Source organism: Rhipicephalus microplus, chromosome 5 (assembly GCF_043290135.1).
Source record: "Rhipicephalus microplus isolate Deutch F79 chromosome 5, USDA_Rmic, whole genome shotgun sequence".
Classification (NCBI taxonomy): domain Eukaryota; kingdom Metazoa; phylum Arthropoda; class Arachnida; order Ixodida; family Ixodidae; genus Rhipicephalus; species Rhipicephalus microplus.
Window position 1 is genome coordinate 168,452,888 of NC_134704.1, and position 19,378 is coordinate 168,472,265.

The following is a 19,378-nucleotide window of genomic DNA, read 5'->3' on the forward strand; positions in this document are numbered from 1 at the left end:
TATTGTGCTGGAGCTTACGCCTTTAACGATTCAATATGACAGTCGTATATAAGTTGGGATGGCAGCACTCCGCTGCTGATTGCTTATCCCGGCCACCTATAAAGCAAGACGATGTCATGGAAGAGGTTGACATAGCCTTTTTAAGAGTAGCAGACACGGCCATTATTTCATCTAAGCAGAAAGAAAACAGCGAGTTGCTTCCCCTTGATAATTTTCTTAATGGCAAGTATACAAGCCTTTCTAAGATTTATAGGAAGCCTGCCACCACTCTATTTGCGCAGTTGTGTCTTATATAAAGAGCGCTTTTCCTCCAGAGGATGTCTCCACTTACGAGCCGTCCCGACATTAATTCGCGAGGCGATCCTGAGAGCTTGCCACGATGAGCCAACCTCCGGCCGACTTGAATATGCGCGCGCATTGGCTAGAATCAAAAAACGTACTTATGACCGAATCTTTGAGGCACTGTAAAGCATTACGTCTGCACGTGCCTCGATTGTCATCGATGAAAATCGCCCCCTTTAAAAACAGCTGGATTGTTACTACAACCAACTCAAGTGCCTACTGGCTTATGGCTCAAATCATAAGGGACCTCCTTGGACAATTTCCGACTTTGCATTCTGGAATCAAGTAGGCAATTTTCGATACCGACTATCTTACTCGCTACACAGAAGCAGCAGAAGTCGGATATTGGAGAGATCACTTTAATTATAAGCAAGGTATTCATAAAGAGGACAGGGCAAGAACTTCGTCTTCCTTCGTTGGTGCCCCAGCTCTTCTCTGCATGTTGAATCCGGCTAGACATAGCCTTACATAGGATGTTATAGCAAGTGGTGGAAAAGCGAAGCATGTGCCATGCAACTTCCAGCATAGCATAGCCATGCATAGTGGTGCGAGAAAAAGTGAATATTGAGGAGAGGCGGTGTGATTGTGAGGAGAGAGAAACGAGGAGTACAGCTAGTAAAATTTGATGTACTGTAATAAATAGCAAAGGCAGCGAAAGACCAGTGTGCGCCGTGCAGCTTCTACCATACTATGACCATGCAAAGTGCAGCGTATTCAATGGCGCGAGTGGGCGTGGTTAGTGAGGAGAGTCGTTGTGAGTAGTAAGAGCACCGAAATCAGGAGAGCTGGTAAAACCTGATGCAGTATAATATATAGCCCTATATAACATGTCTTAGCACGTGGTGGGAAAGAGAAGTATATGCCATGCAGCTTTTAGCATAGCATAGCCATGTGCATTGCAGCATATGCAGCCATGCAATGGGGGATGAATAGTGAGCAGAGCCGATGCGAGTGTGAATATAAGCTACCGAGGAAGACAGCTTATAAAAGCTGATGTGTTTTAATATATAGCCTTTATAGCATAATACTGCAAGGCGTGGGAAAAAGCAGTATGAGCTACATACCTTCTAGCATATATCATAGTCATGCATAGGGCGTCAAATGAAGCGGCTCGAGAGGGAGTGGATAGCTAGGAAAGACGATGTGAGTGTGAGGAGCAGTGAAACGACGAGGAGAGCTGGTCAAATCTGACGTATCTTATAATATACAGCCCTATATAGCATGTTTTAGCAAGCGGTGGGAAAGAGATGTATGTTCCATGCAGCTTCAAGCATGGCATAGCCGTGCATGGTGCAGCGTATCCAGCAGTGCGAGAGTGACTAGATAGTAGATAAGACCGTTGTGAGTGTGAAGAGCAGCAAAATATGGAAGGGAGCTGGTAAAACTTGATGCAGATAAGATGTAGCCTTATTTGTCATCTTATCGCAACTTGGGGATAAATAGAAGTGAGAGTGAAAAGAAATGTTGTGGAAGTGCGGAGGAAGAAAAGGAGGAGGGAAAGGCCACCAGATCCACCAGGTACCACTAGTCCAAAGCTGCCTAATTTTTTGTTGGCATTTCTTTCCTTTTCACCAACCACTGAGGAGAAGAAACACATTCTTCAAGTACAAGTAGTGGGCACACTAAGAACTCAAAAATTATTCAGAAGTGCAAATAGGTATTGTCCAACAACATATGAATTAATGGAATATGAAAAATAACAAAATATGAACCAGTAAACGATGCATTATAGAGAGTCATTTCCACTGTCCGTGCGGTACGGGCGCTGTAAGAATTCCGACATCTTTCTCTAATGGTTGGAATGGTAACACCAGATTGACTGATCCGTTCTATTTGCAGGGCTTCAGCGACTTCTTTTGTTAATCTGTGCGAAGAGTTTGACTTTATTCCAGTGTTTTTGAGTCGAGGTGCATATCCACACTCATTGCAGTAAACATTCACGTGACCTAAGATCAGTTTTGTTGGGTTGTGTTTATGCTGTTTCAGTCCATCATTTTCACATACGAGTGGTTCTCACCAGAAAAACAAATGCTGGTGGTATTTCCTTTCCGCTCTATAAAGTTTGTCATACCACAATACAGCTCTACCACACAAGCAATGAATCAAAATATTTGACAACTAGAATGGACGTCGGTGTACTAATGTGGGAAGCCGATACCGGGACGGTATACATCGGCGGAGCGATGAAACACATTGAAGTTCAACTTGCGATTCTTGGGAAGTAGTTGAAGAACGTAGTTGATGCGTTGATAAACTAAATGTTTTTTCCTCTTTTTCTAGGCTGCTTTTGTTCGCTTACGAGCAACAATGCAGAATGATACCGTTCTTAGAAACTTCACATACCTTGATTCATCACTATTCATTGTAGGCGTAATTGTTTAACTGTTGCGCTTTACCATCCTTTTTGCGAGCAACATAAAGTGGCGGTGCTTTTATTTTCTGATTACCTATTATTGCACTCCTTCCTTATCTTTTTATTCTCAGGCTCGCATGCGGGAACTCATGCTGAACACTGCAGTAAACGCAATTTTGAAGCGAATGTGGCCCAGCACTCAGATCAATGCAAGCGGGTCCAAAACAATTACCTATCATCCTTTGCAGACGTCTTTGGATTTCTTCGTTTCCGCCATCGTGTCGAAGCGCTTATTACCCGTGCCGCGCCGGCACAGCCCCCTTATTGCTCGGTCTGCTGGCGCCGTGATCGCTCGCTAAGGTGCCTGAACCCGACAGCTATGTGGGAGGTATGATATATGACGTCCGTTTGATTGTATTTCGCACAAGGCCATATTGTCTTTTACTATTGAGATTAAAGGCATGTCGCTGTCACTTAAAGTACAGCTGCGTTTTATTGCACAATCAATCTTCGTTTCTAAAAGTTTTCATTTGATTAGGACACACACGTAGCCGCCACACTTACTGTCAACATGGTCCGCTATATATAAATATATACATATATATATATATATATTAGCCGTTAACGGCTAATAAACCTCTTCATATTATATATATATATATTTATATATATATATATATTGTAGTGAAGAAGAGGAGCTTCAGCGGCATTTCTCGGCGCATCAGGGGCATCGCCATCAGCATAAGCTCGTGCTTGCTGCGCTTGGCCGGACGCTGCTGACTGCTTCGCTTTCTGCGTTCTGCGCTGCAAATAAACCCCGTTACAAGTGGTGGATTCTGCTGGGTTTCGATCACCCTGGAGCTTCGGAATCGCATTTTACCATCCATTATGCCTACCGACGCAAGCGCCGCTCCAACTCCTCCACCGGCAGCGCCTACTGTTCTTTGCGCCGGTTCTCTGCGTCTGCGAGATCCCCCTGTTTTCTCAGGCACAGAAGACAAGGACGTTGACGACTGGATTTCAATGTACGAGCGAGTGAGTACTCACAACAAATGGGATGACACCGCCAAGTTGGCCTACGTCTCTTTCTACCTGTCGGACGTGGCCAAGCTGTGGTTTATAAATCACGAAGCGGAACTCCCTACATGGTCGGTCTTCAAAACGAGCCTCACACAAGTTTTCGGGCGGCCTGAGGTACGCAAACGCCGTGCCGAACAACGCTTACATACTCGGTCCCAGCAGCTTGGTGAGAATTTCACAAGCTATATTGAGGATGTTCTGGACCTTTGCAAGCGAGTGAACGAGTCAATGTCCGAAGAGCTTAAGATCAAGCATATCATGAAGGGCATTGAGGACGACGCTTTCCAAATGCTGCTTTCTAAGAGTCCTCGTACTGTCCTAGAACTGACCGAGTTATGCCAGAGTTTTGACGAGTTGCGCAGGCAACGTCTTTCCACCCGACGTCCCTCGGTGCTCGACGACTCTTCATCCAGCCTTTCCACCCTTAGCATAGGAGAAGACCATGCCCCTCTTCTCTCCAAGATCCAAGAGTTCATCCGCGCTGAGGTCGCTCGTCAGCTCTCTTTGATGTCCTGTGTACCCGATCAACCACGAAGATCGCCGTCTACACTCCGCGACTTCATTCAAGACCAGGTCGCACAAGTTCTTCCTCCTGCCCGTGAACCTCCCCCAGTCGCCGCAACTCTCACGTACGCCGAAGCCGTTGCTCGACCTCGACAGCCTGCGTTCCAGTCAGCGCCTATGTATTCGCCGCCGCCCTTTTCGCCGCCGACCTATTCACCGCCGACCTATTCACCGCCGCCTATGCCGATACCACCTCGGCCGCAGTTTTCTGCCCCCCAGCCGCAAGTCGGAGTCTACTCCGACCAATGGCGGACCTACGACAACCGTCCCATATGTTTTTCTTGTGGTGGTGTTGGCCACGTGGCACGTTATTGTCGTCGTCGCCAGGCTGCCCAGAACATTCGACGAATGCCCTCTTTCGACCCTCAGTTTTCGTCTACGCCTTCAAGCCCCCCTTCCTCTTCCTTTCCTTCTGATCGTCCACGCGGCCCGACCTGCCGCTCTCCATCTCCACGTCGACGTTCGCTTTCCCCTATGCGTCGCCGTTCCGGACCCACCGACCAGAAAAACTAACGGCCGCAGTTCCTGAGGCACGAACTTTGTCCCCGTCGCCATGCACAAGTCCTCGCCCCTGTCCAGCTAACCTCATTGAAGTGTCAGTCGATGGTATCGTCGTCATGGCGCTTGTTGACACCGGAGCCGCTCTATCCGTCCTGTCCATGAACCTGTGCCGCAAACTCCGCAAAGTTCTGACGCCATTATCCGGCCTCTCTCTTAGAACGGCTAACGCAGAAAGTGTAACACCTCTCGCAGCCTGCACCACACGAGTCATCATCGAAGGGATTGTGTATATCGTCGAATTCATAGTGCTGCCCTCGTGTTCCCATGACATGATACTCGGCTGGGACTTCCTTGCGAATAATAATGCCGTCATTGACTGCTGTCGCGCTGAACTTGAGCTATGTGCACTTCCTGATGTTGACGCTGTCGAAGCCTCCCTGCCGTGTTATAAACTGTTTGTTTCCGACGACACCACCGTACGACCGCGCTCTTCTCTGCTGGTGACTGTGTCGTGTGACGCTATTTCCGACGGTGATGTTTTATTTACGCCTTCTGCCCTTTTCATTCAACGGAAATGTTCTCCACTGCCCATTGCTCTCCTTACTCTCCACCATGGCGTCACGAAGACGCTCGTGTACAATACGCTAGAAGGGCCTTTACCTTTATTCTATGGTGAATGTCTCGGTCACGTGCATCCGATCGACGCCCGTCACATATTTGACGCTCCATCTAGTTTACTTTCTACGGACCTCAGCGCACTTATTTCTGACTCTGTTGTTGACCAGTCACTCCTTGACGCTTTCCACCGCTCCATCGATGTCGCAACGTCTTCGTCAGAACGAAGCCAGTTAGTGAACCTGCTGCAAAAGTTTCGTACTTCTTTTGACAGCGACGCTTCTGGCCTCAGTCGCACATCGAACATATCTCACAAGATTGACACAGGAAGCCATACGCCTCTACGGCAGCGCCCCTACCGAGTCTCAGCGTCGGAGCGCCGTGTTATTGACGACCAGGTTGCTGACATGCTCCAGCGGGGTATTGTACAGCCTTCTAACAGTCCCTGGGCGTCACCGGTCGTTCTTGTTAAGAAGAAGGACGGCTCCATTCGGTTCTGTGTGGACTATCGACGTTTAAACAAGATCACCCGCAAGGACGTTTACCCGTTACCTCGAATAGACGACGCCCTTGACTGTTTGCAGGGAGCAGAATACTTCTCTTCGCTGGATTTATGGTCTGGATACTGGCAAGTCCCTATGGAAGCATCTGACCGACCGAAAACAGCATTTGTCACACCTGATGGGTTATACGAGTTTACCGTTATGCCTTTCGGCCTTTGTAGCGCTCCAGCCACTTTTGAAAGAATGATGGACGCTATTTTACGAGGCCTCAAGTGGAACACATGTTTATGCCACCTCGATCACGTAGTTGTCTTTTCCACCGACTTCGACACCCATTTAAATCGTCTCGAGCACGTCCTCACACGTCTCACCAACGCCGGCCTTCAACTCAACCTCAAGAAGTGTCGTTTTGGTGCTCGGCAGCTCACCATTCTTGGCCACGTCGTATCGCGGGACGGCATACTTCCCGACCCCGCCAAGCTTCGAGCAGTCGCCGATTTTCCGAAGCCAAAGAACTTGAAGGAACTTGGAAGTTTTGTCGGCTTGTCGTCATACTTCCGACGCTTTATTAGAAATTTCGCTTCCATATGTGCGCCCCTTACGGACCTTCTTAGCGGCGACAAGGACCTTTCCACCTGGTCACCAGCATGCGACGATGCATTCACCAAATTACGCCACCTGCTGACTTCACCACCCATTCTCCGCCACTACGATCCTGCCGCTCCCACGGAGGTTCATACTGATGCCAGCGGTGTTGGACTTGGCGCTGTGCTCGCGCAACGAAAGGCAGGGTTTGATGAATATGTGGTCGCCTACGCAAGCCGTACTTTGACGAAAGCCGAGGCTAACTACTCCGTGACCGAGAAAGAGTGTTTAGCTATTATTTGGGCCCTTGCAAAATTTCGCCCCTACCTGTATGGCCACGCATTCGACGTCGTCACTGACCACCACGCCCTTTGTTGGCTATCCACACTTAAAGACCCTTCCGGACGACTTGCTCGCTGGGCGCTCAAACTTCAGGAATACGACATCCGCGTTATTTACAGATCTGGTCGTAAGCACACGGACGCCGACGCCCTTTCTCGCTCACCCATATCGGATGAAGGTGTTTGCCTCTCTTCCCTCGAGCCTGCACTTACGTCATCCGCCTTGCGCAACATGACGGTGGAACAACGAAAGGATCCCTGGATCAGTGGCCTCATAAGCATTCTTTTTGATCCTCTCACTCCTTCGCCGTCTCGCGCTCTCCGCCGCCAGGCTAGCAACTTTTGCCTAAGGGATGATCTTCTTTATCGACGCAACTACCTTTCTGACGGTCGCAAGTGTCTCCTTGTGATACCCCGCCATCTTCGAGCTGCCATCTGCGAAGCTTTTCACGCGGACCCACAGTGCGCCCACGCAGGCCTCTTCAAGACATACGCTAGGCTTCGACTCAGATATTATTGGCGTGGCATGTATAACTACGTGCGAAAGTTCATTCGCTCGTGTGCTCAGTGCCAACGACAAAAGTTACCTCCCGGGCAAGTCTACCCGTCACAACCTCTTCCTTGTCCTAGTCGACCTTTTGATCGCGTCGGCATTGACATTTACGGACCACTACCATCAACTCTAGCTGGCAATCGCTGGATTAATGTTGCGATAGACCATCTGACACGCTATGCCGAAACAGCCGCGCTGCCGACTGCCACAGCCCGTGACGTTGGAACGTTTCTGTTGCAACGTTTCATTCTGCGTCATGGTGCCCCTCGCGAGCTCTTAAGTGACAGAGGCCGTGCCTTCCTTTCTGACGCCTTGAAGGCATTACTCAACGAATGCCGAATCGTGCACCGCACAAGTACAGCGTACCACCCTCAAACAAATGGCATGACGGAGCGCTTCAACCGTACTCTTGGCAGTATGCTGTCGATGTACGTCGCCTCTGATCATTCAAATTGGGACCAAGTTCTCCCGTTCGTCACCTACGCGTATAATACTGCCGTACAAGCTACTACTGGGTTTTCGCCATACTTTCTTTTGTACGGACGAGAACCTTCAAATACAGTAGACACTATTCTTTCATATAAACCTTATGAGTCCGAAAGTACAACTCTGTCCGAAGCTGCCCGACATGCTGAAGAATGCCGCCAGCTTGCCCGCTCTTTTTCTACCGAGGACCAGTGGCAGCAGCAATCCCGCCAGACTGGTGACCGTTCGGCTCCAAACTTTCCACCTGGTTCATTAGTATGGCTTCGGGCACCTGCTACCGCGCCTGGCCGCTCCGCAAAACTTCTTCCCAAATACATCGGGCCATACCGCGTTATAGAGCGAACGTCACTCGTCAACTATATCGTGGAGCCCATCATCCCATCCACAGACCTACGCTACCGCGGCCGCGACACTGTCCACGTCTCTCGTCTCAAGCCATATTACGACCCATTAGTCGTTTCTTCTCCCTAATCCGCCAGGATGGCGTCTTTTTGTGCGGAGGGCGATTGTAGTGAAGAAGAGGAGCTTCAGCGGCATTTCTCGGCGCATCAGGGGCATCGCCATCAGCATAAGCTCGTGCTTGCTGCGCTTGGCCGGACGCTGCTGACTGCTTCGCTTTCTGCGTTCTGCGCTGCAAATAAACCCCGTTACAATATATATATATATTTATAGAGAGAGAGAGAGAGAGAAGAGGTTTATCCACCGTTAACGACAACGGCAAGACAGCGTGATGAATTGTCCAGCAGAGACCGGCACAGCAGTGAACCGAAGCACGAGCCGAGAGAGCCGGGCGTTGGCGATGCTGCTCGCTGCAGGCACATCTTCTTCTCCATAATCGCCCCCGCTGAAAAAGGAGCCATCCTGGCGACTTAAGAAGTTTCAGGCAGAGGCTCATGGTACGGTTTCAGTCGCGAAACATGGACGATGTCACGTGCACGCCGGCGCATGTCGTCCGATCGGGGAACTGGTTCAACTAGGAAAATAACCGGAGAGGTTTTATCCAAAACGGTGTAAGGCCCCACGTCGCGGGGTACAAATTTTGAGGAGAGTTCCGGAGTTTGGTATGGGATGGCGAGCCACACAAGGGACCCTGTGGCATAGCTTGGATCCGGAATAGAGGTGCTACGGTTTTCTTTCTGGCATTGTTGCTCTTCCGAGGTGAACGCACGGGCGAGCTGGCGGCACTCTTCGGCTTGTCGAGCAGCATAGGAGATAGGTGGACACTCGGAAGCATCAGGGCGGTAGGGAAGTAGGGTATCTATTGTATGGGAAGGCTCGCGTCCGTAAAGAAGAAAGAAAGGTGAGAATCCCGTGGTGCTTTGTATTGCGGTGTTGTATGCGAACGTGACGTATGGGAGAACACGGTCCCAGTTGCTATGATCAGATGCCACGTACATTGAGAGCATATCACCCAGCGTGCGGTTGAACCGTTCCGTTAGCCCGTTAGTCTGCGGTGGTGCGCGGTCGTTTTCCGATTAATGAAGTGGCATTCCAAAAGCAGAGTTTCGACAACCTCGGAGAGAAAAGCGCGGCCTCTGTCACTAAGGAGCTCTCGAGGTGCACAATGTTGAAGGATAAAGCATTGTAAAATAAAAGAGGTGACATCCTGAGCTGTAGCGCTTGGCAAAGCGGCTTTTTCGGCGTAGCGTGTCAGGTGGTAAACCGCTACTATAATCCACCGATTACCATCTGGTGGCAATGGAAGGGGGCCGTAGAGGTCAACGCTGACGCGATCAAATGGCTTGGCAGGGCATGGAAGTGGCTGCAATGCACCAGTCGCACGTGGCGGTGTTGATTTGCGTCGCTGGCAGTCAGGACAGCACTGCACAAATTTGCGTACAAAATTGTAGTTGCCGCGCCAGTAATAACGATGTCGAAGGCGTTCGTATGTTTTGTACACCCCGGCGTGGCCACATTGCGGATCGTCGTGAAGAGAGGCACATACTTGCGATCGTAAAGTGCGTGGAATGACCAGTAGCCACCACCGGTGGCCGTCGGAAGCGTAGTTGCGTCGATAAAAAAGTTGATCGCGGATGGCGAAATGAAAGCTTGACGTCGGCGGGATCGAGATACTGGAAGGTTGGGCATGCCAGATAAATATTCAATAAGAGAGGTGATCCACGGGTCACGACATTGTTCGGTGGCAATCGAGTCAAGATTTAGCGATGACAAGGTCTGGAGGCAAGTGTTTCCGCACGTCGGATCTGGTGGTGAAGGGAACGGGACAGGGCATCACCGTCAGAGTGTTTGCGTCCGCAGTGGTATACGACGCGAATGTCGTACTCCTGGATGCGGAGTGCCCATCGCGCAAGGCGGCCAGAAGGGTCTTTCAACGTGGAGAGCCAGCAAAGTGCATGGTGATCAGTTACTAGATCGAAAGGGCGGCCGTATGAGTACGGTCGGAACTTTTCAAGCGCCCACACCCGAGCCAAACACTCTTTTTCTGTCACGCTGTAATTAGTTTCGGCTTTCGTCAGATTGCGGCTAGCGTAGGCTACAACGTATTCTGAATTGCCGGGCTTTCGTTGCGCGAGGACACCGCCTAGCCCGACGCCGCTGGCGTCGGTGTGCACTCCTGTAGGAGCCGTCGGGTCAAAGTGGCGAAGAATAGGTGGGGAGGTGACAGACGTCGCAGAGTACTGAAGCCAACGTCATATGCAGGGGGCCAGAAAGAGAGGTTCACGTTACCGCGAAGAAGGTGGGTTAACGGTGACATGATAAAGGCAAAATTGCGAACAAAGCACCGGAAACAGGAGCATAGGCCTACAAAACTGTGAAGTTATTTTATGGTCGTCGGTTTGGGAAATTCTGCGACTGCTCGAAGTTTTGCAGGGTCACATAATACGCCGTGCTTGGACACGATGTGCCCTAGGATTACGAGTTCGCGTGCAGCGAAACGGCGATTTTTCAGGTTAAGCTGCAGGCCAGCGTTGGTCAGACAAGTCAAAACGTGCCTTAGATGAAGGAGGTGCGTAGGAAAGTCATGGGAGAAAACGACGACATTGTCGAAGTAACAGAGGCACATATTCCATTTGAGGCCACGTAGCGTATTATGCATAATACGTTCAAACGTGGCAGGCGCGTTACAAAGCCTGAAGGGCATGACGTTAAATTCGTATAGTCCGTCTGGTGTATTGAATTCCGTTTTTTGGCGATCGGCTTCCGCCATTGGGACCTGCCAGTAGCCAAACCGCAAATCTAGCGACGAGAAGAATTCCGCTTCGTGAAGGGTGTCAATGGCGTCCTCAATGCGCGGCAAAGGATAGACGTCCTTGCGGTTTATCTTATTCAAACGACGATAGTCCATGTAAAATCATATAGATTCGTATTTCTTACGCGCCAGGACGACGGGAGACGCCCAGGGACTGTGAGATGGTCGAATGACGTCTCTACGAAGCATATCTTCGACTTCATCGTTGATGACGCGGCGCTCTTCAGCAAAGATACGGGATGGTCTTCGACGCAGTGGCTGGTGTAGGCCAGTGTCAACATGATGTTTGACTTGTGACGTGCGGCCCAGTTGAGGTTGTGACACATCGAAAGAACTCCTGAACTCATGCAGAACATCCAGCAGGTCGGAATGTTCGGTGGGAGTGAGCGTCGGCGCTGGCGCTGGAAAACGTATCATTGTACTACTCCCCGAGTACCGACGGTGCTTTTGAGTGGTCGCATTAGTCATCTGGGACATCCACTAAAGACGAATGGTCGCGATCCTGCACGCGGCCGAGACATTCTCCCGCAAGCAAAGTGAGAGGTGTGGAAAGCGGATTGCTTAAGAACATGTTGCTTTTTCCGGCGTCAAAGTGAATCGTTGCGAAAGGCAGCGGCAAAGCTCGACGACATTTGAAGAAATCGGAAGGCATAAAAAATTGGCAGCATATCCACGGAGTGAATGATGGAGAGTGGAGCAAAGCATTCGTCCGTCCATTCGTTCTTGCTTCCTTCCGTCTGTGCGACCGTCCATGCGTCCATCCGCCCGTCCGTGCGTGCGTCCGTTCCTGCGTTCGTCCATGCATCCGCCCCTGCGTCCGTTCATGCGTCAGTTTATGCATCTGTCTGTGTGTCCGTTCGTCCATCAATTCAACACTCCAAGTACCACCATCTCGAATCTTTTCATCGTATTTTCCCTAAATAGAAACACCGCCATCCAGCGGACATTTCAAGGACTAAACGAGAAATGGCACACACACACTTTCTAACAGCTTGCGCTTCGGGTCGACTTCCCACCTTTAACCACCCGGAGTTCATGGTATATACTATTTCACTGTATTCATGGCACTGCGGCCCAACACTCGCTAAACCTTTCTAAAACCAAGGAGGTGACGCCCAGCGAGTATAACGTAGCAACCTTTTCCTGGCAGATAGAGCTCAATGTACATGCCAATGGCTGCATGGGAAATGAGAGACAGGAAAATTCGGCTTTCACTTTCTTACGGCTTGCACTTCGTACCTACTTCCCAACTTTAACTACCTCTAGTTGATTCATGGTATATACTAGTTCATTGTATTTGTCGGAGCTAACACGGGAAAGATCCAGCCCTGACAGCGTTCAGTTTTTGAACTGATTTTTTATTATCGCGTTGCACCCGCCGCACGGCCCAAATGCCAACTTCTTCTTCCTTGACGAGCGGCGCATTGAGACGCTACAGGGCTCCCCCCCGTAGAGCGAGAGCCATAGGAATCACCAGAGGAGTCGCCCAGTGGACATGCTTGGATGTTGGCATTTGGACTTTAGATTGAAACGCCGCGGCCGCGAGAGCGGCGATATACCCAGGTTTCAGTCGATCAGCAGCCTCGACGTCTTCACGGCCATTGATGTCCAGCGTGAACGTATTAGGTGTACGATGGAGTACGCGGAACGGGCCATCAGAGGCTGGTGTTAGTGGTGGCCGTATTTGGTCACGCCGAACGAAGACGTGACTGCAGTCATGCAGATCCTGACTGACGAAGACATACTGGGGGTGTCGGTCGGCAGGAATCACAGGAGCAAGGTCCCGAAATGTGGTGCGCAGCTCTCGAATGTACGTAAAGGCATCGTGAGTGGAAAGTGGCGATGATGGCTCGGAGAATTCTCCTGGAAGACGCAGGGAAACGCCATAGACTAGTTCGGCTGATGAGTAGCCGAGATCCACTTTCAATGCTGATCGGATGCCCAGAAGTACGAAGGGGAGGTGGTCGAGCCAACGTTCTCTTGGCTGGTGAGCAGTGAGGGCAGCTTTCAGTTGTCGATGAAGCCGTTCGACCATGCCATTGGCGGAAGGATGGTAGGCAGTTGTTTGGATGTGTCGAATGTCCAGGATATTGGCAAGTGCAGTGAAAAGGGCCGATTGAAACTGACGACCGCGATCAGTGGTGACGACAGAAGGGCATCCAAAGCGTGACACCCAGCCGTTTGTGAAAGCCTGGGCAACTGTTGGTGCTGTAATGTCGGAAATGGGAAACGCTTCCAGCCATCAGGTGAAGCGATCCACACATGTCAGCAGGTAACAGGCTCCTTGCGACGATGGAAGAGGACCGACGATGTCGAGATGGACGTGAAAAAACCTTGCGTCTGGAGGCCGAAACGGGAATGTTGCCGGGACAGTGTGACGGTGAACTTTACCGCGCTGGCACTCAAGGCAGGTTCGCGCCCAGCGTCGGACATCAGCATTGATGCTTGGCCAAAGGAAACGAGATGTGACTAGCTTCTGGGTCGCGCGAATACCAGGATGGCTCATGTTGTGCAATCGATCAAAAATCGCACGACAAAAAGCTGAAGGCACGAAGGGCCGAAGGATACCAGTACACGTTTCGCACGTTATTAATGAAGTAGAAAATGGAAGCGGGCACTCCGTGAACGATAGAGACGTGGATGAAGAGCAAAGACTGAGCAGCTCAAGATTGTTCCTTTGGGCAGCTGCTAGCTCGTCCTTGTCTAGTGGTGGCTGAGTCGACAAGGCATTGATGCGGGATAGTGCATCAGCAGCAGCATTTTCCGGCCCATGTACGTGTCTGAGATCCACAGTGAACTCGGAAATAAAGCATAGCTGACGGATCTTCCGTGCAGTATAATTGCTGTGATTGCGATGGAAGGCAACCGTCAGGGGCTTGAGGTCTGTAACGACGTAAAAGTCCCGGCCCTCCAATAAATGACGAAAAACTTTGATGGCGAGGTATACCACGAGGAGATCTCGGGCAAATGTAGTGTATTTTGTCTCTGGTGGCTTCATTTTTTGCGAGAAAAACCCAAGGGGCTGCCAACCGGATACGTGCTGCTCGAGAACAGCGCCAACTGCCACGCTTGATGCATCGGTGATGAGACGAATTGGGGCATCAGGGACGGGATGTATGAGCATGGTAGCGTCTGCCAGAGCCTTCTTGGCAGTGTCGAAGGCAGATGCAGCGTCCTTGGGCCACTCCAACGGCGCAGCCGGGTCTTTCTTTTTAGCCAATAGGTCGTTCAAGGGCTTTAGGAATGTGGCGCACTTTGGAAGAAAGCGGCGATGGAAGTTTAGTAGGCCCAGAAATTCTCGGAGTCTCTTCAGTGAAGTCGGGGGTGGAAAGTCTTGAATAGCCTTCACTTTGCTGGCGAGTGGTTGGATACCGTTTGGAGTGACAAGGTGGCCTAGGAACTCTATTGTAGCGACACCGAAGAGGCACTTATTGGGATTAATTACGAAGCCGTATTCATCCAGGCAGTGGAACAGGGTGCGCAGGTGGGCTTCGTGCTCAGGGCCGGAGGAGCTTGCTACCAGGAGGTCATCAAAGTAGGCAAATACGAAATTGAGACCTCGCGTGACCTCATTGATAGTGCGCTGAAAGGTCTATGCAGAGTTTCGCAATCCAAAAGGCATCGTCACATATTCAAACAGACCGAATGAGGTGGTGATGGCCGTCTTCGGAATGTCGGCGGGTTCTACAAAAACCTGATGGTAAGCCTTCAATAAGTCAATCTTAAAGAAGATTGTGCACCCAGCCAAATTTGATGTGAAATCCTGTATGTGAGGAAGTGGATAGCGGTCTGGTGAGGTGTGGGCATTGAGAGCGCGGTAATCCCCACATGGTCTCCAGTCGCCAGGATCATTCTTCGGCACCATGTGGAGTGGCGACGCCTAGTTGCTGGAGGAAGGCCGCACAATGCCGAGTTCAAGCATCTGCTCAAACTCACGGCGTGCGATGGCGAGGCGTTCTCCAGATAGTCGACGGGGTCGTGTAAAAACGGGAGGTCCAGTGGTCACAATGTGGTGAGTGATAGAATGCTTCACCGGTGACTCTCTGGTTGCGGCTTCGTGATGCTGGAAAAGTCGTCGAGTATTTTTGCATACGGCGAAGCAGGTGTGAGAGCTCGCAGTCCCGTTGGCGAGGAAGTACAGAGTACACCGTTGATGGAGAGGCGGTTGTTGAGATCAATGTTGAGATGAGCATGCATGTCCACAGCAAGGTTGAAAAACTGAGGAAGTCGGCTCCAAGAACAGCTTGCGAGACGTCAGCGAGGATGAAAATTCATCGGAACGTACGGCGTAGTCCAAGGTCAAGTGTTACTGAGCGTTGGCCGTATGTGCAAAAGGCGGAATTGTTGATCGCTTGAAGTGGGCAGGTCTGTTCGTTGCGACGGCGATCTGCACACGAGGCCGGGATGACGCTAACCTGAGCTCCTGTGTCGACTAGGAAGCAAGCGCCAGTGATCTAATCAGAAACATAGAAAAGGCGGCATGACTTTCGACCAGTACCACTTGCCGCCGTCAGTGGCTGGTCGTCGCATTTCCCGACCAGGAGCATGGGCGAGTGCATTTGCGAGCAGAGGAACCAAATCGGTGGTGGTACCAGCACACGGTTGACGATAAAACGTCCCGCGGCGTGTCGGGTGGCCGAAGTTCCGGAGAACGTGTGGGCGTCGAGGAGCGACTGTGTATCTGGACCCTGGATGACGGTCGACGATTCGCAGGTACAAAGTCATCGAGGCACCTGACAAGGGCGTCCGAACGGTTCTCGATGCTCGCGAGCGCCGGGTCTGCAGCGGTGGCCGGTGGCGGTGTGGTAACGGCGTTGAGGCTATGTGCCCGCGAGTAGTCCGCCACTCGGTCAGCCATTTCAGCGAGTGTGTCTAGTGGGACATCTCCTGCAGCTACGAGGACTGGGACCATGCTCTGCGGTAAGCGCTGGAGGAACAACTCACGTAACAGCTTCTCCTCTTGAGGGACGGAGGGGCCGCCAAGGAGCTGGCGCATGCGTCGCAGGAGCTGTGATGGGCGACGGTCACCGAGCTCTGTAGCCGTGATGAGGTGTTGGAGTCTGCTGTGTCCGGACTCAGACTTGCGGGAAATGATAGCTGCCTTCAACGTGTCGTAGGGATAGCTCGGGTGTGGCGACGCTAAACTATCAGCTAAGTCGTCGGCTACGTCCGGAGGTAAGCAGAATACCAGATGTCAGTGCCTGGTCTGTTGGCTAGTGGTTTGCCGTAGACGAAAGTGCGCCTCAACCTGCAAAAACCAAGTGCTGGGGCTGTTGGGCCAAAATGGTGGCAGGTTGATATGTTGAATCGCAGCGACTGCAGCACCGCTAGGTTTGGCGTCTTCTTGGGCGTCAGGACCGGTAGGATTGGTGGCAGAGCCGGCGGGATCCATGCGGGATGATCGGGGCTTTGTGTTCTTTATCGGGTCGCTATTAACTGTCGGAGCTAACACGGGGAAGATTCAGCCGTGACAGCGTTCAGTTTTCGAACAGATTTTTTATTATCGCGTTGCACCCGCCGCGCGACCCAAATGCCAACTTCTTCTTCCTTGACGAGCGGCGCATTGAGACGCTACTTATTCATGGCACTGCGGCTCAACGCTCGCTAAACCTTTCTAAAACTAAGGTGGTTACACCCAGCGGGTATGACGTAGCAACCCTTTCCCTTCAGATAGTGCTCAATGTACATGCAACGGCTGCTAATGGGGATCGCAGCGTGCACGTTAACTAAAAGCCGAATGCTCCTGTCTCTCATACCCCATTATCAGCTATTGGCATGTACATTGAGCACTATTTTTTGTTGTTCAACAATGCACAGAAAGAATCTTTCACCGGCACCACCTTGGAGGTCAAAATGTTTGCAGGTCAAAGCGTAAGACTGGTTACATACTACGCGGGACGAACGGGTGCCGCTATAAGGAGCTTCGCCCCTAAAAGGACTGTAGCGGCAGTGTAGGCGTTGCATGAAACAAATACAAGTGCGAAATTTCCAGGCGGAATATCGATACCTTCATGAACGAGCAACTTCGGCGGCTGATGAAGAGCGTCCAGTAATGGGACATCACACAAGGGTGAAAACTCAACTTCGGCGTGTGCGCACTCTAAGACGGCAATATGGCGGGATAGGAAATCTCACCCGAGGATGACGTCATGTGAACGGACAGCGAGAACAATAAACTGCACGACCTAAAGAATGCCTTCGATGGACACTCTTGCAGTGCAGGCTGCGAGAGGCGTTACTAGCTGTGCGCTTGCGGTGTGAAGCGACAGTCCCGAAAGCGGCGTCGTCACTTTGCGTAATATACGGCAGAGGTTAGCGGTGTGGGATAACATAACTTTAATGTTTTCGCATGGCAGTTTCTACTGCGACTGCCCCTGAATCGGGGCACACACACAGTTTTCTTGCTTCTTTTGGGCGAGAGTGTTATTATCCCCGGCGCCCGTGTTTGGAAGCATCGCCGCGACGCGCAGGCGCAGAAGCGGCGCCGACCCGTTTCGCCACACCCTCCCCCCCCCAAACATATAGGAGCCGTCACGGTTGAAGACGTTTGGGGACCCGCACCTGGCGTCCAAGGCGGGTGGTGTAGGGTGCGAGCCTAGGCGTTGCGGGCTGCTGTTGGCGAATTACGGGAGGTGTGCGGGGGTTGGTAGGCTCCTGGGAAAGGATGTATGATGGCTTTAGGCGGTCGATGGAAACGCGTACATCCTTTCACTGATTTGCAGGGTGAATGTTTTGTCGTCGCGACAGATGACTCTGTAAGGTCTGGAGTAAGGCGGCTGGAAAGGTGTGCGTACGGTGTCATCGCGGAGGAAGGCATGCGGGCATGTTGCCATGTCCTTAAACACGAACGGGGTCAGCTTGGTGTGGCGAGCCGCTGGTGAGAGGCGCAGCGCGGCCATTGTGCGATGGAGTCGAGCGACGAAGTCTGCGGGGTCCGAGCTGGTTACATCAGAGGTCGGAGCGGAGAGTAGTTCTCCAGGTAGGCGAAGCGGCTCCCCGTAGACGAGTTCCGCGGGCGTGGCTTGAATGCCTGGCGTGAAAGTTGTGCGCAGACCGAGAGCGACGGCGGGGAGGGCTTCGAGCCAGGTTGAGTGAGGGTGGCACATGATGGCTGCCTTCAACTGCCGGTGAAACCGTTCAATCATTCCGTTGGCGCAAGGGTGGTAGCTAGTTGTCCGTGAACACTCGAACCCGGTGGAGATCCCGTAGAGCCTGAAGAGTTGAGATTCGAATTGCCTTCATTGATCGGTGGTGACTCGACGTGGAGTGCCGAAGCGTGAAACCCAGCCAAAGAAGAAGGCTGGTGCGACGTCTTCTGTGGTGATCCTTTCGAGCGGCCACACCTCGGGCCAACGAGTGTAACGATCGATGGTGGTGAGGCAATAGCGGTAAAGGCCGGCTGGTGGAAGGGGGCCGATGATGTCGATGTGGACGTGCTGGAACCGTTCCGTCGGGAGGGGGAATTTTCTGAGTGGCAACGTGACGTGCCGGGTGATTTTGGCGCGCTGGCATTGAATGCATGTGCGTGTCCAGTTGCGGCAGTCCCGTTGCATTGAGGGCCACGCGTATCGGTCAGTCACGAGGCGTGTAGAAGCTCTGATGACGGGATGACTGAGGTTGTGTAACTGGTTGAAGAGGCTTTGGCGATGCAAAGAAGGGACGTATGGTCTCACTCGTCCTGTTGATATGTCACAGTAGAGAGCGTCCGTTGACCCAGGGATGGTAACTTTTTGAAGTTGAAGGAAAGAGCCATTCTCTAGGAGCTGCTGGAGTTCGGTGTCCGTTTTCTGCGCTTCGGCGAGGGTTTCGGTTGTAACGGTTGGTAGCTCGACAGCCGAGACGCAAGAGAGTGCGTCGGCGACCACGTTTTCCTTTCCGCTGATGTGGCGGATATCTGTGGTGAATTGAGCGATGAAGGACAGCTGGTTCTGCTGGACCGGTGGAAGTTTTTCGCGGCGTTGGGAGAAGGAGTAACTGATAGGTTTATGGTCGGTGTATATGGAGCAGTGCTGTGCCTCGAGGATGTGGCGAAAGTGTTGGACTGCTTCGTAGATGGCGAGGAGCTCTCTGTAGTAGGCTGGCCAGGTCGTCTCCGCAGGGGGCGGGGTTGCATCGCCGATGCTGCCGGAAGGTGGGGGCGGCTTCGGGGAAGAGAGTTTCTTCGAGAAGAATGCCAAGGGGCGCCAGTTGTTTCCCACACGCTGCATGAGAGAGGCTCCGACAGCGGTGCTAGAGGCGTCGGTG

At 51.8% G+C, this 19,378-nt stretch overlaps 1 protein-coding gene across 1 annotated transcript; it reads right to left on the bottom strand.

Moving 5' to 3' along the window:
* Positions 1-17,811: 17,811 nt before the first annotated feature.
* Positions 17,812-18,279, bottom strand: LOC142817596 (uncharacterized). Its single transcript, XM_075894653.1, has one exon. It carries the CDS (start codon positions 18,277-18,279, stop codon positions 17,812-17,814), a length of 468 nt encoding a protein of 155 aa, XP_075750768.1.
* Positions 18,280-19,378: the final 1,099 nt, after the last annotated feature.